Raw genomic sequence first — 22,051 nt, forward strand, 5'->3', positions numbered from 1 at the left:
ATCGGTGAACTTTACACCTCTTGGGGCCGTGTCCGACTGACGTCCTTGGAGATCCTGCTAGGGTGTTGCTGTTGGCTCAGGATGGGAAACGCCGCAGCATTGGAAACATCTGGTATTAAACATCTGGCATGAATGTGTTGTGTGCATTGGAGCGTTGTTCTGTATGGACCTGGACGCCCACGTTTGGGACGTTGTTCCTCTTCCTATTAACTGGTCAAATATAATATTATGACGGCCCAAAGGTGAGTCATTGACTTTTCTTAGAATACAGTTCATCTTAAATTGAACCAAACTGACATGTCCCCAGTGTTAGTCATAGACAATATACACACTCAGAGTTGAAAAAAAGATAAAGACATTTTATCATTTAATTTGGGTTTATACATCAGATTATACAATACAATCCATTACAGACTAGATTTACTGTAACAATAATACAACTGAATTTGAAACATTGACTGAAATGGAAATATTCTCTTCCACTATCTGTTATGATTTCTTCTCTTGACATTATCATTTATCACTCTGTTGTTTCAAACATAGCATAACAGCCACATAGATCGGTACAATACAATAATTTACTGAGCAGTATAACAGATCATTCATGAAGAAAACACTTTACACAATGTTGTACTTTATTCACCACACCTTTTCAAGTGACATCCTCCAGTGTCACATTCGGGCGAATCCAAATCAATTAGTCTGTTAGTCAAACGCTTTGTACACAGTTTAATACTGTTAGCGACATTGTAGGTATAAGCTATGACACACAAGAAGGACACAAGCACACACAAATCAAATAGGAATGTAAAAAACTAGCACCCCACCTTTGACCAAAATAAGGTCCATAACCTTGTCGCATATAGCTCCGCTTAATTTTGATTTTGAATTATTAATTATTCCGGTGTCCCTCATCAGATAGATCCACAGTTTCAGAACCCACACGTTATAAACACAGGTGGTCAAGGGACCCTAGGGGCACTACATCATTCAACATCCTGCTCGTGGAGCTGATTCAGTCCCCGGAGAATGAACTGCTAAATTTCTCGACATGTGGACAGCTATCCACAGGCCCTGTGACGGTATCGAGGCCTTATGTACACAACAGACTTTTCTGCGCTGCTACGTCACTTCTTCGACCTTGAGTGTACGTAGCACCAGAATCCCCAGGAGAGACGTATCATTACGAGTCCTTCCAGCGGAGGTCCCGTCTGGGTGGGGTTTCACTTGGCCTCTCCGGACAGCCAGTCCAACACCTGGCTTCTGCTCTCAGCCAGCCATCTGATGTTTGCCCTGGTATTCTCTATCGCCTGCTCCAGAGCCAGCGAGGCCGAGCCGAACCCCACCTTGAGGTTCTGCTCCTTGAAGCGCTCCAGCTGGAGACAGAGGAAGAACGGAACAGAGCGTGAGAGAGAGAGAGAGGTTGGATTCGACATCAGATTGATATTGACAGGTTGATGTTTTCGTTTCTTTAGGGAGAGGGGATTGTACCTCTTTGAGCTCAAACTCTGTGGAGAAGCGTTGTGTAATCCCGGTGATTAGACCAGAGAATGAGAAGGAACCACGCCCGTAACTAGACGTAGACGGAGGGAGTGACGGACAGATCATTAAAAAACTCAAATGACTCGTTATCATCATCGTTCGCTGATCAATAGAGAGCAGATGTTTCACTCTGTTGACGGACGAGGCTTTGATCCTCATCACAGCGTTTACCAGAGCTTGTCCATCATTCCGGGAAATACTTGGAACCTGACGGGTGGGAAAATCTCCCTGGAACCGTTCTACTGAATCACGTGCCGCACACTAAACCCCCGCCACCTGCTCGGCTTTAACCACTAAAAAACTACGAGGCTGTGGCTTCTTTTTTTCTCCCAACCCAAATTACCCAAATGCTTACATCTTGTTTATGTGAGAAGGTCCAACTGAGATATTCTCAAAATGATCGCTGAGAAACATTTTGAAACGACACAAGGCTAACTGAGGACTTATGGCCCGTCAAACAGGTTGCCAAAGTATGGCTCTTATTTCAACAAGATGCTTTTTTATAGATTGGACGGTATGGACTATTCTAATGCTATCTTTGATACTCTTGTCAAGCCCTTGACTGAACATCTGAAAGAGACCTTTTAGCTTCAATTCAGTGGCTCACTAGTCTCACCAACAAGACTAAACATAAATAATTTAAAGTCTGATGGCAGATGAGCTCCAACCTGTGTGATCGGGCCATTTCACTTTCTTTCGCTTGTGTTGACAAATCATGTCGCTGGAGGGTGGAATCTGTAATTGTGTAAAAGACTTTTGACAGCAAACAAAAAACCTTGACTAGCTGCCAGACTACCACCTACAGCATCCTGTCCGGACACCAATGTTTTATAATGAGTGAAAGAGGGTTTTCTCCAGTGTAATAGCAAAACAGGAACAAGCTCTGTGCTTTCTCCTCTGGAAGTGAGATACCCCCAGATAAGGGTCTCACTGACTCTTTGAGAATTGATCTTGAGGTCCCTCTACTTGTTTGTATAAATGTTTTAATGGAACAGCACCTCTTTACATTGCACACTTTCTGAACCCCTTTCTGGCCCAAAATGAGCCCTTGGGTCATCTCCAGTTGAAGATAACCATCCCACTAAATATTAGAAGTTGGAAGTTGGCTCTGCAGTTATAAAAATAAAACATTGTTGATCTCTCTTGCAAACTCTGCATTTTTCTTATAATTAATTAAAAAGGTGCACCATGGAATACCTACTTATTGAAAATGTAACTCCAATTTTCCCGGACAAAGTTCCATGCGAGCGGCATTCCCACGACGTTCCGAGCCACGGCCACGATGGTGCTGACGGCGTCCTGCTTCCGAATCTTTGTGGGGTCTATGGAGTACTGCAGATACCTGCCCCAGGGAAAACATGCAAGACCACTGAACCACAACCTGGACTTTAAGATCTAAAGGGTCTAGAAGGCACCTTGGTCCTCTGCGAAGATGGATGGACAGGTGTGCACTTTATTCATCCAGTGTGGACATTTTTGAGAGTGGGAATTTGGTTGCAACAGCAGCAGAAGATACAACACAGAAATGAAAGTAAAATACAATTAAAAATTCATCATTACGAAGTCAGTGCAAATGCAGAATTAGGCAGCATGGATAGCTGCGTGATGAGCGATCCACCTGGTGGATGTTTATGGTACTGTTTCCACAGACCTGTTGAGGAGCCACGGTGCCTTGGTGCAGGCCAGGGCGCCCCGGAGACGGGCAGACTCTGTTGCCACGGTAGCATTCTGAAACATCCTCCAGGCAAAGTCCCACTCCTCCATTCCCCCGAAGGCAATGGCGCTGCAGTACACTGTGCTCTTCAGGTTGGGATGGATCCTGCTCCACATAACGTCAACAACACAAGACAGGGTCAGGGGTCAATCCTCCTAAGGCTGAATAAGGCGTTAATGATTATATTGACGTTGAAAACACACTCGCTGTAAAATGTATTCCCGTATCCCATTGTTGCGATCGACATCCATACTGCTCTCAGCCACTGAGGGTTTAGTGACTGTAGTCTAGGGTATGACCATAGACTAGTCTAGGGGTATGACCATAGACTAGTCTAGGGGTATGACCATAGACTAGTCTAGGGGTATGACCATAGACTAGTCTAGGGGTATGACCATAGACTAGTCTAGGGGTATGACCATAGACTGTAGTGTAGGATAAGACCATAAACTGTAGTGTAGGGTAAGACCATATACTGTAGTGTAGGGTAAGACCATAGACTGTAGTGTAGGGTATGACCATAGACTGTAGTCTAGGGTAAGACCATAAACTGTAGTGTAGGGTAAGACCATAGACTGTAGTGTAGGGTATGACCATAGACTGTAGTCTAGGGTAAGACCATAAACTGTAGTCTAGGGTAAGACCATAAACTGTAGTGTAGGGTAAGACCATAGACTGTAGGGTAAGGTAAAGAAGATGAAGCTGATTACATCAAACACAACATTGACAGTTCATGTTCTCCCTGATTAAACCATTTCAGCTCATCAACGTCAACCCAGTATTGAAGAATGTGTGTTGAAGAGTATGAGACTCAGCAGCAGCAATATGTCAGCCTAGAAGGAGATCAAGCTGAAGAAGAGCCAAGTATTTAACAAAGACCATCTGATAAAAAGCCCTCAGTGGTGATTGCGCTCCAACTGCCATTCTATATGATGATAATACTGAAGAATGTTAGAAGAAGGTTATGTTCATGTGGATTCACAAGAGTATCACTGAGGCAATTGATGAGATGCAGGTAGAGTTGTAGTTCAGGTTTTAAAGACACAAAGGGCTTCATTAGGTGGATGGTAGGTTCTATAAACATGGTCCCTGTGAGATAGTTGGAGGTTCTCTAATCATGAGAGGGTGATGTGGAATAAGCAAAAACAGCGCAATGATAAATGATCTTGAGATGTGCGGGGATGTCTGCACCATGTAAAGCGTCAAGTGTCATGTTTCTTTGAACATGCAGTTCACGCACTCTGCTGTCAGATGCGGTCGACACACAGCTGATGTGGCCGTACGAGCCCTGGGTTGACACAGGGACTATGGATCAGGTTTGCTTTCTTACGGGTTGTGTTCCGGATCAGCCATCCACTCGGAGAACCACCTCAGAGCCAGCTCCTTGCAGTCCTTCAGGCCCGTGTTGCAGGCCATGTTAAGGGCATTGATCTGGTTGTACCTGGGTCAGAACACACACACGCACGCATGCACGCACGCACGCACGCACGCACGCACGCACGCACGCACGCACGCACACGCACACACACACACACACACAGTTTAGTACCTGGGTCAAAACACACAAACACACACACGCACACACACACACATACCGTTTATTACCTGCCAAAACACACACACACACACACACACACACACACACACACACACACACACACACACACACACACACACAGTTTAGAAGCTGGTTCACACACATACAGAGGTTGGTACCTGGTTGGGTCACACACACACAGCTCTAGAGTCCACTGTTTACTGACAGGGTGTAGACAGAGCAGGTAAACACATGTCAGTGAGTTAATTTGTTTAAAACAGTTGTTCATTCATACTGGTCATTGTGGCCGGGTGGTACTCGTGCCCAGTTAGCCGTTATCGTCCTGTAGTACTCAAACAGCGGCAGGGTCTGTTTCCTGATGTAGCCCTGAAACACACAAAATTACAAAGACGTTAGTCGGCTGGTAGTGGTGACTCAGGCTGGCCCAGTGGTGAAATGCAGTTACTCATGTTGGAGAAGAAGGAATTCAACACTTAAGTTGAAGTTTCAGTTCCTGTACGAGACCTCTGCATGGATTACATCAGTTAATGCAGTTTTAGGAAACGAGTATTTTTCTAAAACAAGCTGGTGCTTTTCCATACAGGAAGCAGAAGTTATCTATTTTACAACATTTTGCATGTCATTTGCCCAAAAAATTTGGATTTCCATTTGATTTATACACATCGATACAAACACATATCGATACATAATTCCTAACGTTTATTTTTGTGCCAGTTAGTGTAACAACACAGGGCTAGAGAGCCCTGTGTTGTTACACTGTGATTTTAATTCACCGGTATAGTGTTCGTTCATCATGTTGAGCAGGCTGGTATAGCAGTGAGGATACAGGGTTAGGGTTAGATGCAGCGTACCTGTAGAGGCCCGTAGACCTCGGTGCGGTCGAACATGAGGAAGTAGTAGTTGAGGTTACTGAGGGCCGAGGCCCAGGGGATGTAGTCCCTCTCCTTGGACAGGTAGCTGGTAGTCCTCAGAGCCAACGTGGTGTTGATCACCTTAGCCCTGCACGGCGGCTACACGTCAAAACCGTTGCTAGGATACCACCCGCACAGCGTTGCTAGGATACCAGCACCACCGTAATTGCTAGGATACGGCACAATGATGCTAGGATAACGGCACAGCGTTGCTAGGATACGTCCACTGCGTTGCTGGGATAACACCATGGCGTTGCTAGGATACGGCCACTGCATTGCTAGAATACAACCCCACAGCGTTGCTAGGATACCAGCAATTTCTTTCTCCCTGATGTTTTTATATTTACCGTCGTCTTTTATACATTCATTTTGTTAATTGTCTGTCATATTTGATGCGGTGAATTGTTTTAATCATTTACACACTGATATGATACCAAGCAGCATATGGGACCATCATTTCCCATGTTGTAACAATATTGTATGTTATTATATCTATTTACCTGGCCAGGTTAAAGGCGTCATCCAAAAGTTGTGCTCTGTTGACGGTTGGTATAGCCTGAAGGGGCAGAGGGAGTGCACATACACACACATACACACATACACACGCACACACACAGACACACACAAACACACACACACACACACAATAAAAGCCTAGACACCACAGAAAGCTAAGATTGAAGGGATACGTTATTGGGAAGGGAATACCGTTTTAAATACTTTCCAAAGATTTTCAATGTGTTCCAAGTAGTCGCTTGAACAGTGACAACACAACAGGTTTGTCTCCAAACACACTGATAATTTTGCACTATTTCCGTCATTGTGGTTATTAGGTCACCTGTGATGCCTCACTGGTTCAATTTGATTAACTGCTGCTTCAGGTGGAGGAACCTGTCATCGCATGACTAATAATTACCATCGTCAGAATATCTGTTTGTTGTCAGACCACACTCTTGTTGTGTTGTTACTGTCTTTCCTTCAGGGTGAACGGGTAGCTAGTCGGAACACACTGGAAAGTAAATAAAGTTATATTCCCCTCACATGAACAGGATGCAACTCGATGGTGGTGGCTAAGGGAAAACTAATGCTAACCAAGCGAACTCCCCTTCTGAATGTACAATAATTCATTTGGAATTCAACAACTCTGACAGGCAAACGCCTATCTACCAAATATCCCAGCGTCTATCTTTGAGGATGGACTGTACGAAACAAGAGCTAGCCACTTGGGCTGCGTTCCAAATCGCATACTTTCCTATTTTACTTACGTACGTAACTGCAGCTACCCTCACAAAGTACGTACTGTTGCACACAGTATAAATACAATTGTGACCTAGTACAGGTGATTTCACTGATCAGCACACTTGTAGTGCCACCCACGTATCTTCTGCTGGCCAAAGGATTGTGGGGCAGAATAGCCAAGAAAGCAGGCTGGCGTGCGCACTGCGAAACGCGACCGGATGTCGTCCAACACCCTGGTACTTTTGGCATGCTGCGTGGTGTGTGGGTGTTGGACTGCAGGGTCGGGTGGTTCTCCTCAGCACTGTTCTAGATTTATTTTTGCATTTTTATGCTTGATGATAGAGTGAGACAGACATGAAGGTATCGGATACAGAGGAGAGGACATGCTGCAAAGAACCACGGGCAGGAATCGTACCCGTGGCCGCCTTGATCAGGACTGAGCCTTAGTGGTACGCGCTCTACCCGGTTCGCGGGGGGGGGGGCCATCTCCTCGGCACACGTACCTAGCTGGTTCCCAGACTCACCTGGTGGTCGGTATGCAGCAGATGCAGCAGGCGCTCCCAGTTCTCCAGGTCATAGTTGACCCTGAAGTATCCCGAGACGTTGGTGTTGGCCAACACCCACTGGTCCCCCGTCGCGATCACACGGCTCTGCATGTCTGCAGAACCCAAACACACCAAGAGAGGAGGGAGAGAGAGGGAGAGGGAGGCAGTTGGGAGAAAGTGTGCCAAAGGGGGAGAGACAGAGAGAGACAGTAAAGAGAGAGAGAGAGAGTGGAGAGAAGAGAGAGGGGATAGCTGAATTATTTATCTGTTAGCAGCACGTGAGATCCACAGTAGTCAGGGTGGGGGTCCAACTGGTATAGATGGGTCCAATATGTTTGGGTTGGTCCACTAGTTTTGGGCGCGTCCAGTAGGTGTGGGTGAGAAGGTAGGTTTGGGTTGCTCCCATAGGTTTGGGTTGGGTCCACTAGGTTTGTGTTGGTCTAGTTGATTGGGGTGGGTCCAGAAGAGTTGGTTTGTACATTAGGTTTGGATGGGTCCACTAGGTTTGGGTTGTTCTAGTCTAGTGGATCTGGGTTGGTCCAGTAGATGTGGGTCCAGTAGGTTTGGGTTGGTCCAGTAGATGTGGGTCCAGTAGGTTGGTGTTGGTCCATTAGATCTGGGTTGGTCTAGTAGATCTGGGTTGCTCCAGTAGGTTTGGGTTGGTCCATAGGTGGTGTTGGTCTGGGCGGCCTCATGTTGGTATGAGGTGGAGTTAGTCTGGGCTGGGTCGACTTGGTTTAGAATGGAAGTCTGGGGCGTGAAGTTCAATAAACAGGCCTGCAGTAAACAGCGGTGGGCCCCATCTGTACATTTGCGCGGCCACATGTCAGCGACCGTAAAACTACAAAATAGATGTTAATCTTTAAACCGTTTTCCGATTTACTTCAAAGGGCGACTTCAGAAGACTAAATATAAAGCGGCCGATAGCTACTTTCCGTGAGTAGAGCTGAATATGGTCTAGGGAGCGACTTTATAAGGTTATGGTTAGTTAACGGCCAATAAACAATATTATTAGAACGTGTTTGCCGCAGTCTCATGACATCAATACCTGTCTTCTTCAGGAGCCAGAACTGCTCCTGTTCGACTCCGCTCTTAATCCATTTGATGGGAACGAACCAGGTGTAGCTGGACAGAGAGAGAGAGAGGAGAGAGGAGAGAGAGAGGAGAGAGGAGAGAGAGAGAGAGAGAGAGGAGAGAGGAGAGAGAGAGAGAGAGAGAGAGAGAGAGAGAGAGAGAGAGAGAGAGAGAGAGAGAGAGAGAGAGAGAGAGAGGAGAAAAAATAGTGAAAAGGGGAGAAAGTGAAAATACAAATATATCATTAATCTCAAATCTGTATTCATAAGATATAATATTAAAAGCAACCCAAATCACCCCTGGTTTTGTCTGGCAGTTACAAGTCTGTTGTCAGTCGATACAATGAAAGGCTCCCCCAGCTCCCCAACTAGTGTAACATTTACATGGCATTCAGTTCAGTCAGTTCCCAGTCTAAGGAGATTGAAGCCGTTGCTATTGTCCCGTCCTGGGCGAGGGGGGGACTTTGAGTACCGATCTCTCGTCAACCGATCCGAACAACGAGTAGGAAGATAAGGAGTTGTAAGCTACCTGAAGGGGGACACCCGTTCCACCACAGCCTGGGGGTCGATGAGGAAGTGCTGCTGGCTGACTTGTCCGGTTCTGGTGTCCACGGTAACCACCGGGAAGCCCATCTGCAGGACCCATCGGTTCATGATGTCCTGAACTGAGTGAGGGAGACTGATGCTCGGGGTGTCCTCCACTGCCTGAAGAAAAAGACAGAAAGACAGGTAGAGGCATGGAGGAATAGAGAGAAAATAGATGAGTTTGACCAAAGGTTGAAATCATTGTAGACTGTATTGATTGAAATCAACGTAAAATTCAGCGTTCATAATGCCGCTTTTTACACTGCTGTATTATATTATGGCGTAAAATGTGCTTGATAAATAATCAAAAACGCTGTATTTTACGCCGTTAACCGTTTAACGCATATTATTATGCATATTATGCCGTTTTGAAATAAAACAGCTTAAACAGTGGCGTTATCATAGCCTAAACCCCAGATTTTAAGTTGATTTAAATCAATGTGTGTCTACAATGAGGTAGTCTAGGTAGGGCTGGGCGATTAATCGAATTTTGATCGCGATTACGATTTTAGCGTCAAACGATCAGAAAATTAACATAATCGAGTTATCCGATTTTTTGTTAATTTTTTTTTTTATTATTATTTTTTTTTTTAATGATTTATAGAAAGGTCAGAACAGCTGGACACATATCTGTATATCATTTTAGATTGGAACATTTTCTTTTTGACCATTTTGTGTATTTTTTTAAGGCGTAATTTCAAAGTTCTCAGTTACAACGTTTTTTTTGGGAGAGACATGGTGAATAAATACAACACGTTTTCAGACTCAAAGATAATCGTTTGAATAATCGTGATTTCAATATTGACCAAAATAATCGTGATTATGATTTTTCCCATAATCGAGCAGCCCTAAGTCTAGGCCTTCCGTGTGTGTGTGTTTGTATCTTTGGCTGTGGTGATGACAAACACTCACACGAAGTGTGTATGTCATCACCAGGACACCAGCGTCAAGTGGTCAGTAGAGAGGAGGTCTGAGTCAGCTGTGCTGGTTAAACCAGCATAGAGGAACTGTCTGATGAGGCTGGTAACTCACAACAGGCGCTCCTCTGTGAGTAATTGCAGCCTTGCCTAAGTATCAGTTACCAAGAATCGAATTAAGCTTGTGTGTGTGTGTGTGTGTGTGTGTGTGTGTGTGTGTGTGTGTGTGTGTGTGTGTGTGTGTGTGTATGTGTGTGTGTGTGTGTGTGTGTGTCTGCGTGCGCATTACCAGCTTCAGCCTTGCGTAAGTTTCAGTTACCAAGAATCAAATTGTGCTTGTGTGTGTGTGTGTCTGTGTGTGTGTGTGTGTGTGTGTGTAGGTGTGTGTGTGTGTGTGTGTGTGTGTGTCTGTGTGTGTGTAGGTGTGTGTGTGTGTGTGTCTGTGTGTGTGTGTGTGTGTGTAGGTGTGTGTGTGTGTGTGTGTGTGTGTGTGTGTGTGTGTGTAGGTGTGTGTGTGTGTGTGTGTGTGTGTGTGTGTGTGTGTGTGTGTGTGTGTGTGTGTGTGTGTGTGTGTGTGTGTGTGTGTGTGTGTGTGTGTGTGTGTGTGTGTGCGCTTACCAGCTGCAGATGGTCCCAAAGGTCTGTGTACACGGTGTTATTGAAGGCGAACATGTTCAGATAGGACTGAGGAAACACCACAATATTTTCCTTAACACATGAGTGTTACCGGCCTTGAATGTGCTTTATATGTAAAATTTACCATGAAAAACACACACATACACACACACACAGGTATACACACACACACACACACACACACACACACACACACACACACACACACACACACAAACAGGTATACACACACACAGGTATACTCACACTGAGCCCTTTGGCAAACACAGGCTCTGAGAGAAACTCGGACAACATCCGTAGAACGGCTGCACCCTGAGAGGACAAAACACACAAAATACATCCAGAAACAGTCACATTGTGTGTGTGCGTGTGTGTTTGTGGAGTTGCGTGTGTGCGTCTGCGTGTGAGTGCGTGTGTGCGTGCGTGCGTGCGTGTGTGTGTGTGTGTGTGTGTGTGTGTGTGTGTGTGTGTGTGTGTGTGTGTGAGGGCACCTTGCTGTAGGAGATGGTGTTGAACATCTCGGTGATCTCACTGGGCCGGTTGACCTCCTCCTCGCGACGGGACAGCGGGTGAGAGGAGGCCAGGGCGTCCACCGCAAACACCTTACGCACATCAAAGATGATGTGCTCTTTCTGTGGAGACACAAACACAAACACAAGACGCACACTACTGAAACCAATAACATCTAGTGCAATTCATCTGAAAGGTATAATCTGAACTTAATCACAGCTACAGTCTGTCCTTTGTCACAGCTACTGTCTGTCATTCATCACAGCTACTGTCTGTCCTTTATCACAGCTGCAGTGTGTCCTTTATCACAGCTACAGTGTGTCCTTTATCACAGCTACAGTGTGTCCTTTATCACAGCTGCAGTCAGTCCTTTATCACAGCTACTGTCTGTCCTTTATCACAGCTGCAGTCTGTCCTTTATCACAGCTACAGTCTGTCCTTTATCACAGCTACAGTGTGTCCTTTATCACAGCTACAGTCTGTCCTTCATCACAGCTACTGTCTGTCCTTCATCACAGCTACTGTCTGTCCTTTATCACAGCTACAGTCTGTCCTTTATCACAGCTACAGTCTGTCCTTTATCACAGCTGCAGTCTGTCCTTAATCACAGCTACTGTCTGTCCTTTATCACAGCTACAATCTGTCCTTTATCACAGCTACAGTCTGTCCTTCATCACAGCTTCAGTCTGTCCTTTATCACAGCTACAGTCTGTCCTTCATCACAGCTACAGTCTGTCCTTTATCACAGCTTCAGTCTGTCCTTTATCACAGCTACAGTCTGCCCTTCATCACAGCTACAGTCTGTCCTTTATCACAGCTACAGTCTGTCCTTTATCACAGCTACAGTCTGTCCTTCATCACAGCTACAGTCTGTCCTTTATCACAGCTACAGTCTGTCCTTTATCACAGCTACAGTCTGTCCTTTATCACAGCTGCAGTGTGTCCTTTATCACAGCTACAGTCTGTCCTTAATTACAGTTCCAGTCTGTCCTTTATCATCTGTACTTTCTGTGATTTATCACAGCAACATTCAGTTCTTTATCACAGCTATACTCTAGTCTTTATGACAGTTCCAGTCTCTTCCGGTCTTTACGACAGTTATATCATCTCCTTTATCACAATATAGTCTCCATCACACTTACAGTGTCAAAGTCCATAAAGTCTTTGAGGCCTTACCACCATGGACACGCCCAAACTGGTCTGATCTCGGAAGCTAAGCATGGTCGGGCCTGGTTAGTACTTGGATGGGAGACCGCCTGGGAATACCAGGTGCTGTAAGTTGTGTCGGGTGGTGGCCAATAGGTGGCACTCTTCCCTCTGGCCTTAACATCAATCCCGATGCCCCAGTGCAGTGACGGGGACACTGTGCTGTGGAAGGCGCTGTCCTTCGGAGGAGACGTAAAACCGAGGTCCTGACTCACTGAGGTCATAAAAGATCCCAGGGCACTTATCGCAAAGAGTAGGGGTTTCCCCCGGTGTCCTGGCCCAACCAGGCTCACTCAATCTGGCCCCCTAATCATCCTCCTGTATAATTGGCTGACCCATTAATTCCCTCAATCTCCACCCCAAGCTGGTGTGTGCTGAGCGTTCTGGCGCAGATTGGCTGCCGTGCATCACCCCAGTGGGGGCTACACACTGGTGGTGGTTAGTGAGGTTCCCCCTTCACTGTAAAGCGTCTTTGAGTGTCTAGAAAAGCGCTACATAAATTCAAATCAATCCATCATTACTTTATCACAGCTGCAGTGTCAAAGTCCTTCATCACAAACAGTCAATCACAGTCCTCACAGCTCCGGTCATCCAAGACCTCATCATTACAGTCTGTAAGTCTCCCATCACAGCTCCAGTCATCCAAGACCTCCTCATTACAGTCTGTAAGCCTCCCATCACAGTGAAAGTCGCCGTCTCTACAGCGTTTCTCCTTACGATGTCCCAGGTGGGCTCTGCGTGGTCCGCCCCCAGGTACTCAACATACGAGGCGAAGCCTTCGTTCAGCCAGAGGTCGTTCCACCACCGCAGGGTCACCAGGTTCCCAAACCACTGAGGAACAAACACAAGACACCGTCTAACGCGGCTAGATGCAGAATAATACCTGTTGTATACAGGGTTAGGGTTGGTGTTAGTGAGTGTAATGAATGCATATAAATAAAAAGCCCTTAAAAAGCGGTCCTTCCATCAATGGACATCCAGTTTGAGATCTGCGCCCTGCGACTCTCTCTCCACCTGCCTGCGCTCGGACAGGAAGTGAGGTCATCACACAGTCCTACCATGTGGGCGAGCTCGTGGGCGATGACGGTGAGCACCCTCTCCTTGTTGCCGGTGGAGGAGGCGACGGGGTCGTACAGCAGGGCCGTCTCCCGGTAGGTGATCAGCCCCCAGTTCTCCATTGCCCCTGCGTTGAAGTCGGGCAGGGCTACTTGGTCTGGGTTGGGTGGGGCGGGGCGGCAGAGGAGAAGCAGCTTGGCTTAGTTTATCTTAGCCTAGCTAGCCTAGCATAGTGTAGCTTAGTGTAGCCTAGCCTAGCCACTGTCTCCTAAACTGAACCAAACTTACCCTCATCAAAGTGATTTTAATGTGACTTTCTGTCATTCTTTCTTTTTGAATTTAAAACCCTAATCTTTGACCTAGTGTACCTTGCATGTCCAAAAAGATAAACCTGGGACTAGTAACACTAATAGCGGCCGAGCTAAAGCTAGCAGCCGAATGACGGCCACCCAGACGAGAGGATGTAGAGGAAGTCACCTGACTTGGAGAGAGGGTAGGAGGTGTTGTAGTAGTGCTCGTAGAAGTTCAGAATGGCTTCCGTGACGTTGAGAGCGTAGTCCCCCTGGCCCTCCGTGATGGCCTGTTGCCGGGCCCAGATACGAACCTGCAGTCGAGGTTAAACCCCCTCACATCAGCCCGTGGTCTGTGAGGCTGGATGACATTCTGACCTCGAGTCACCTCGACGACATGTTTTCTCTCTTGCCTGAGATCAGCTATTTTCTAATTTATAAACCCTTGATCTTGGTTCCGGGCTGTGAGATTACCACTCCCATTTAAGGGCATTACAACCTGCGTTGTTGATCGGAATGTGCATTGAGTATCTTAAAGGTCCGATGACATGCCACAAGGTGTGAATGTGATTGGCCTTACAAGCCGTTTTGAAAATCTGCCCCTTATGACATCACAAGTGGGAGTGTCCACCTAGATGTGTGCTGGATAGATCAGTTTACCAGCCTACCCAGTGGACTGTAGCAAACGTTGCTCATCTATCCAGCCCACATCTAGGTGGACACGCCCACTGCCGATGTCAGAAGACGCAGATTTTCAAAGCGGCTTGTAACGGCTAATCACACTAGATATGTATAATATGTCCTTGAGTGTTGTGCGTATATTTGGTAGCATGGGTTTGCAAAGTGGGAATGGATCCCCTAACCCGGCTGGGCCTGAACCCACTGGGAGCGTCGGTGTGACCCGTTTCACCTGCATGTCTCCATCCTGTGCTCCCTCTAAGGGACCCGTCTCACCTGCCTGTAGCGACCCGTCTCACCTGCACGTCTGTCTCCTGATCTCCCTCTGTGTAGGAGAAGCCGCTGACGATAAAAGCCAGCAGGTAGGTGGACATCCTCTTTGTGGGTTCAAAGGTCGTCCTGGAGACTGGGATTCCGTCAAACTCCACGCGAGAACTCTCTACAGAGAGAGAGAGAGCGAGAGAGGGAGAGGGAGAGAATCATTTTGTAATGATTTAATGATGTCATGAGGACGTCATGATGTTGTGAGGTCGTGATGATGTTTTCATGGGGACGTAGCAATGTTCTGACGTCGTGACGACGACATGATGTTGTCATGGTTATGATGTCACAGTGTTGTGTGAGCCCACCCATCTGCTTGCTGTTGGAGAGGGCGCCTGTCCCCTGGGGGTGAATGAGGACCACGCTGAACGTGGCCTTCATGGCGGGCTCGTCGAAGCAGGGGAAGGCCTTCCGGGCGAACGTCGCCTGCATCTGAGAGGTGGCCAGCACCCTGAAACACAGGGCAGAACCCACGTTAACTCAACGTAACACAACTGTCATATTGGGCTAGTGCTGGGTAGTTCAAACTTTGCTTCAAAGGTTCTGTTGTGTGGTGCTGTGTTGCACCCCATTACCTTAGTGCACCCAAGGTATTGTGTTGCTCTGTTGCACGCCATTACCTTAGTGCAACCAAGGTAATGTGGTGCTCTGTTGCACGCCATTAACTTGCACCCTTGGTGTTAGTTGTTTGCACGTGTTTCTCTTGTCCCTGTCTTTTGTTGATGTTTAACGTATGACCCTCAACCATGTCTAACTTCCAGCTTGTCTCAACTTACGACAATTAAAGAGTTCTGAGTCTACCCGGAGCTGAACTCACTTCTGGACCCCGTCCTCCGTGTACTGGCTCCTGTAGAAACCCTCCAGGTCGTCCGCCAGCTCTCCCTTGAACTGCGTCTCCAGCAGGTAGACCCTCCCGGCCTTCAGCGCTCCGTCCAGCTGCAGCACCAGGTACTCCGTCTCCTCCTGCAGCCAGGAGCTCTGGACCTGGGGCGCAGGGTGGGCCGGGTCCAGGGCCTCCAGGCGGGCCTCGTGTCCCTGGAAGAGGGTGAAGTTGAGCTTGTTGGCGTGGATGATGATGAGGTCGGTGTCCTTCAAGCAGACGAACCGCACGGTGGAGTTCCCCGTGAAGATGTAGAGACCCTGCTGGTCGGGCTCCAGCCGGGGCCACAGGGTGATGTCGTAGTGCACAGGGGCCAGGGTGTCCGGGAGCCGGTACCGCTGCCAGGGCTTCTGAGGGCCCGGGCTGGCGCTTGTGGAGGAGGAGTACGGGTCTATGATGGAGGAGGTGGAGGAGGCCCCCACGCTTGGAGCGCCATTACTGGGAGCTCTGTTCCTGCTGCGCTCCTTGTCGTACACCGCGGACAGGGCGATGATGGTTACCAAGGCGATGGCGGCCAGGAGAAGCCCGGCCATGGCCAGGTTCCTGCTGAGGTAGAACCCCTTCGCCATGTCTGTCTGTGTGTCAGTGCGGTCGCTGAGGACAGACGCTGCTCTCTTCGTTCCTCGGTTTATGCCTGATCTCTTAACTCGTCCAAGAGGAGACGTCTCAGTTTGTACCTGCGGAAAGACTGCAAGCGTTATGGAAAACCCCTTGGCAAGCAAAGGCAGTGACAATGACACAGCAATGTTCTCAAACCGGTTGCATAATAATCGTAATCTGTATGCTGCGTGTTCTGAATCTCCTTAAATTTCCATAATACAAAGTCTCCCTGTAGTTTCAGGAGTTTCAGAAGCCTAGGAGGCACGTCGCTGATCTCTAGTCTGCAGTCTACAGTCCAGACCCCTCCAGTTCCACGACCGAATCTCAAATAGTACAAAGGGAGCAGCTTTCCAAAGCAAAGAAAACCCTTAATGTTTCAAAGGAGTCGTGCCAGGTTTGGAAGGGAGGAAACTCAAAGGAAAGGGAAAATCACATATTTTGACTGGCTGCTCTGTAACGAGCACTTTTTGTTAAAGCCAAACTAATAGCTGGATGAGAGTCTAATCTCTTGACTTTCATTAAAAAACCTAAGAAAGTTTGATAGTTATCCGGTTCTACTGGGAGTTGTAGCAAACATATAGGTATATTAGACTAGCATTGTTTAGCACTATGCCGGCATAAAATCACTTGTGGCTGTATAAGCATTCCTACAACCATGTTTATTGATATTTAAGATAGTGTTTAGTAGTTCAACTAGAGTGTACTCCAATACTACTATCCCTAAACAGATCCAATATTCAAATAAGAACAACATCATCTGTGAGTCTTGATGCATTGCTAATCGGTGTATGTTGTAGCTGTGAATCTTTAGCAGCACAGTGTGATAACATTATCTTCTCACGATAACATTCACTCCTTTTGCACCATATACAATCTATCTACTGATTGCTGTGATAACCCCCTCTGAGGAACCCTATCAGCAAGACTATATCCGGTCAAAATATGTTCTACGATAATCCCATCGTTTATACAAGAATTATAAACATACAGCATACACACACACGCACACAAAACCACACACAAACACACAAAATACACTCAACATACATACTATGTTCCCACCACAGGACAACGCTACTCACATAAACCAAACTCACACAAATACATAGTACCACAGTACCAACCTAGCACTGCAGTACTAACAAACTACCACAGTACTCACATAGTGCCACCGTACTCACATGGTACCACAGTACCAATGCAGCACTAACAAATAGTGTCGGACTATAGACACAGACAAAAACTACAAGGACATCATGAGCACCAATGCAATTTGACTTTAGATTGGCTATTTAACGAATCTTTAACGTTTATTAAAACAGGAAAGGTGGGACATCAATTGGAATGCCCAGACAATTTAAGAGGGACTGTTTTATTAGCAGATTTAGCCATTTATTCATATTTCGTTTAAAAAAATTACATCTGGAAATGATGTGTCGGAGGGAGAGAAAGATGGAAAAAGAGAGAGAGAGAAATAGAGAGACCACACAGACAGCCTACCACACGGCCAGTATCCCACCACCCAAACCTGCATCACCGTTCTGTTTAAAGTAGAACATCAGAACCGGTTAATCTAACTGGTAGATAAAATAGATGCATAATTCCCAAGAGTGGGTCATTAACTGAAATGTACCTTAATTTCCACTAAAATAAGTAGTGTACAACCACAAGACAATTATAATAAAATAAAATATTGAATGTGTTCACACACACACACACACACACACACACACGCGCACACACACACACATACACACACACACACACACACACACACACACACACACACACACACACACACACACACACACACACACACACACACACACACACACAGAAAATGCAGTTAACCCCTATAAGACTCCTGATGCTGACCGGAGAACTGTTGAAAGCAGATTGACTAACCCTCTCATATCATTCTTACAATCTCGTTCCCGTGAAACAGCGAACAACCACCAATGACGAATCATTCAACAGATAAAATATGGTCTTATTCCTAATATGGTCTTATTCCTATTCCTTATTTGCAGGAAGCGACCACAGCCTCAATGAAAACTTCACTATGAAGGTCAAGGAATTTTAACGCTTGAAACCGACATAACTCAAGTGATTTTGGAACCGAATCGGGCCAACTACAGTCCACTGTTCCACGGAAGAAGTGAGGACTGAGAGTGAGGGAGAAGGGGAGGGAGAGGGAGGAAATGGGTGGGAGGGCCGGAAAAGGGGGAGAGAGAGAGAGAGAGGCCGGAGAGGGAGGAAGATCGATAGATTTCTAATAGCTTTATTTATAGCTTTTATATCAGACAATAATATAATACGTGAGGTCATTAAGTTTTACACAAAATAGAAAGTACATTAATAATCAATTAGTAAAGTAGATGAGTAATAGAATACATCAGAAGATAGCATGCAAGCCAAACATTTACAGCATTAACACTCGGCCGCCCGCCCAACTTCCGATCCCTATCCTCTGCAACAGCAGCAGTCCGTGTCAAGGTGTTTCATTGCTGTGTGATCATTAATTACTCGTTTATCATCCACTTCTCCCTGGCTCTGTACATTCCAATGAACAAGCGTTCTGTGCCGTTTACATTTTCCCTCTCCTGATAAATTGCTGCGTCTATGTGCCTAATAAACAGTATACGCAGCATATTTTCCAGTATTGAAGCCAAGAAAGCAAGAGAGAGACAAAAACCTGAGAAGTATTTCTAACAAACGAAAGAAGGCTATACCTATGTAGAGAGAGAAAGAGACACAAACACACCCACAGAGAGAGAGAGAGAGAGAGAGAGAGAGAGAGAGAGAGAGAGAGAGAGAGAGGGGGAGGGAGGGAGGGAGGGAGGGAGGGAGGGAGGGAGGGACGGACGGACGGACGGACAGAGCGAGAGAGATAATCTTCATGTTTAGGACTATAAACAGACAGCAGCTATCTTGGCTTCGCTCTGTCCATCCGGTGGACAGAGCGGTGCCTGATAAACATCTGCCCTTTGCATTGAGGGTGGCCTTGGTGCACCTCCTGAGGATGCTGATGGGATACTATGTTATCACAGCAGCCCTCTGATGAGGTTTGTGAGCCTGGCTATGACTAAGTGCTGTGCTTAACATCTCAGGTGGATGGCGACGACAGCAAGAGCATACGTGACCTGAGGCGATTTTGATAAGAGCTGAGACCTTTATCTCAGTGGAGAAGGGCACAACAGTACCCAACTTCAGTTCACGACCCACTAGAACCACCACAAGGTCCCTGAGCTCGAACCGCTCTCATAGAAATGACCAGAGAACCAGGTTCAGTTAAGGGCTACTGCCGCTGACCGGGCTGAATTCCTTACTTAGCCGGGAGCTAACAAAGTGTTCACACTTGACTTTGCACTTGGACTACCTGGCCAGTACCTTGTGAGGCAGCAGCTGGATTTGCTGGATCCCATTCACGCGGGAATCCATGTGAATGGGAAGAACTTGTGAAGAACTCGAAGCCAGGCTTCAAGTTATGCTCCTGTGGCCGAACCATAGTGGTTTGGGTCAAACAGTATGGAACTACGCGATAGACAGTGATAGACAGACGGTTCATCCAATCATGAGAAAGACAGAAAGTGGCTACTCCGTCTGGGTATCTCTTCAATCTGTTGTCTTTCCATAAACAGAAACATGTTATTGTTAGTGTTGTTACGCCATGAGTGATTTTGTTTTGTAAATATGTCACATTTTGGATTACTTGACCATTAGCTACACAGAGAGACATTATGGAGAGCTGTTGAGATGGAGGAGACAGAGACACATATACAGTGAAGGAGAACGAGAGATACATACAGATTTGAAGGGGATGGGAGAAAGGCACACAGAAAGATTTCTGTGAAAGGACTGGAGACAAGAGGGGACAGAGACAGAGGGAGGGACAGAGTGTGAGAGAGAGAGAGAGAGAGAGAGAGAGAGAGAGAGAGAGAGAGAGAGAGAGAGAGAGAGAGAGAGAGAGAGAGAAAGGAGAAAACAGGGGGAATGTGCATTTGAAAAAAGATGGAGAATGAGGAGAGAGATGGGGAGAAGAAAAGGTTTGAGAGGGAAGAGAGGTGAGACAGGATTTGGTATTTGACACTAGACACTAGATCTATAGACTCAGACTATGCAGTGTCATAACAGAGACATTTAGATATAAGAACCAGTATCCCCCTCTCCTCCTTTCTCTCTCCCAACGATCGCCAATCCAGATTGTTTCCATCTCTCCATCCTTCCACAAAGTAGGTAGAAGTAAACAATGTAGTAATACTGCACTTGAGTCTTTGCATAAACACATACAGTGTGATTCAGTGCCTGTCACACACACACAAGCCTCATTTAAGGGTTTTACCCAAACTTTGTAAAAACAGTTAAGTATTTTTAGTAAAAGGGGATCATGTTGCAACACTGGGCAAACCCCTGAGATTTACTTTGCAGCTTAAAAACCTTCCACATGATAGTTCTGTGTGACCCTGAACTCTCAAGCTTTCTCTGCAAAACTGCCCTTGTGCTCTTGTCTGGATTATTCAAAGGAAGGACCTTTATGTGTTATCAGCAAACCTCACCATGAATTTGGGGAATTTACCTTTACCTGAGTATTACTGAAGAACTTTTTCATTGTGGTTCCTATTGGTAACCAGTCTGAACTTGTCACACACACACACCAACTGTAAGAGAGGGTTTTAATCTTCAGTTAGTCAGGCAGTGTCTCTTGCCCTTCCCTCCTAAACTGAACCGTCAGGTTCCGTTCCTGCCGTTATTCTTCGAGGAATGCTGTTTTTTCCTGCGATTTTGGGAGTTTGGGTGTAAGTGAAAACACCTGTTCATGAAAGCCCAACTGGACTGGAAATCAACACTGCTTGCTAACAGTTAAAGTTGCATGGAAATGTTCCCACGCCTTAAGTCTTTCACTTCAGTCTTCCTCCGGGGAGCGAAGGAAAAGCAGCTTTGACGTTGACTGGACTTACATTCAATAACAAGAGTGACTTACCTAGCCTTAACCGCTGCCTGTCCACTTCTGGGCTGGATGGCGGGTGCGTGACCATGTGTGTGGCAATGTGTGTGTGTGTGTGTGTGTTTGTGTGTGTGTGTGTGCGTGTGCTTTTGTGTGTGCATGTGTGTGGCTTTGAGTGAAAGAGGCTGATGTGGAGAACCTTTTTCTACATCTGTGAGGGAGTCGAAGGAAGAGGAGGAGTAGAAGGGGGGTGGGGGGGGGGAGTAGGCCGAACCGCAGCCTTCCTGGGCGGGGGCTCCACAAGAGAAGAAGACTCAGAAGACCCAGGCTGTGTGTCTGGTGACTGTGTGTATGATTTGGGGGGGGGGGGGGGGGTTCTGTGCGATTGTGCATGTGATTGTTTGATTGGAGTTCCTTGTGTGTGTGTGTGTGTGTGAGATAGGGGCTCTGTGTGTGTGTGTGTGTGTGTGTGTGTGTGTTAGGGGTTCTGTGTGTGTGTGAAATGGGGTTGGGCCAATGTGTGTGTGTGTGTGTGTGTGTGTGTGTGTGTGTGTAGATGGGTTAGAAGGGTTGTTTGAATATCTGTGTGTGTGTTGATTTCAAGAACTCCAAATAAAGGCCACACCTTGTTGCGTTGGGTGTGAGACGGTCTCCGTATCAAAACATATGCTGCGTGTTCCATGAACATGCGCGTGTGTGTGTGTGTGTGTGTGTGTGTGTGTGTGTGTGTGTGTGTGTGTAAGCATGCCAGCGTTTCTGGTTGTGTGTTGTGAAACCAGCAGCCTCAGACAGCGGCTCCAGCCCAGAGGGACTCATGAAGACAGTAGTCAGAAGATGTGGACGAC

The 22,051-nt window shown here is 46.6% G+C and overlaps 1 protein-coding gene and 1 pseudogene across 2 annotated transcripts; one reads left to right on the forward strand and one right to left on the reverse strand.

The window, feature by feature from the left end:
- Window positions 1-338: 338 nt before the first annotated feature.
- LOC132471502 (aminopeptidase N-like) lies at window positions 339-21,436 on the reverse strand. Of its 2 annotated transcripts, XM_060070578.1 has the most exons (22): window positions 21,243-21,436; window positions 17,762-17,802; window positions 15,599-16,338; window positions 15,090-15,232; window positions 14,760-14,899; window positions 13,970-14,096; window positions 13,495-13,649; window positions 13,154-13,267; window positions 11,212-11,352; window positions 10,967-11,032; window positions 10,703-10,768; window positions 9,112-9,287; window positions 8,558-8,634; window positions 7,489-7,622; window positions 6,226-6,281; window positions 5,666-5,813; window positions 5,089-5,180; window positions 4,587-4,697; window positions 3,194-3,361; window positions 2,744-2,884; window positions 1,492-1,573; window positions 339-1,376 (listed from the first exon to the last, which is right to left on the reverse strand). In XM_060070578.1, the coding sequence occupies exons 3-22, from the start codon at window positions 16,228-16,230 to the stop codon at window positions 1,224-1,226; spliced, it is 2,922 nt and encodes a 973-aa protein (XP_059926561.1). In that variant the 5' UTR covers window positions 16,231-16,338; window positions 17,762-17,802; window positions 21,243-21,436; the 3' UTR covers window positions 339-1,223. The 2 variants fall into 2 exon arrangements, with proteins under 2 accessions (XP_059926561.1, XP_059926560.1); XM_060070577.1 differs by lacking the exon at window positions 17,762-17,802 and having other exon boundaries at window positions 21,243-21,435.
- Window positions 12,393-12,511, forward strand: LOC132472665 (5S ribosomal RNA; annotated as a pseudogene).
- Window positions 21,437-22,051: the final 615 nt, after the last annotated feature.

The sequence above is a fragment of the Gadus macrocephalus genome, chromosome 14 (genome assembly GCF_031168955.1).
Source record: "Gadus macrocephalus chromosome 14, ASM3116895v1".
In the NCBI taxonomy this organism is placed as follows: Eukaryota; Metazoa; Chordata; class Actinopteri; order Gadiformes; family Gadidae; genus Gadus; species Gadus macrocephalus.

Excerpts from the sequence above, each read along its gene's own strand:
- LOC132471502 (XM_060070578.1), bottom strand. The coding sequence starts at position 16,230 with ATGGCGAAGGGGTTCTACCTCAGCAGGAACCTGGCCATGGCCGGGCTT. Across the intron at positions 14,900-15,089 it reads CTCCAACAGCAAGCAGATGG|AGAGTTCTCGCGTGGAGTTT; the intron begins GTGGGCTCACAC and ends CTCTCTCTGTAG. Across the intron at positions 14,097-14,759 it reads ATCAGGAGACAGACGTGCAG|GTTCGTATCTGGGCCCGGCA; the intron begins GTGAGACGGGTC and ends CCTCGACTGCAG.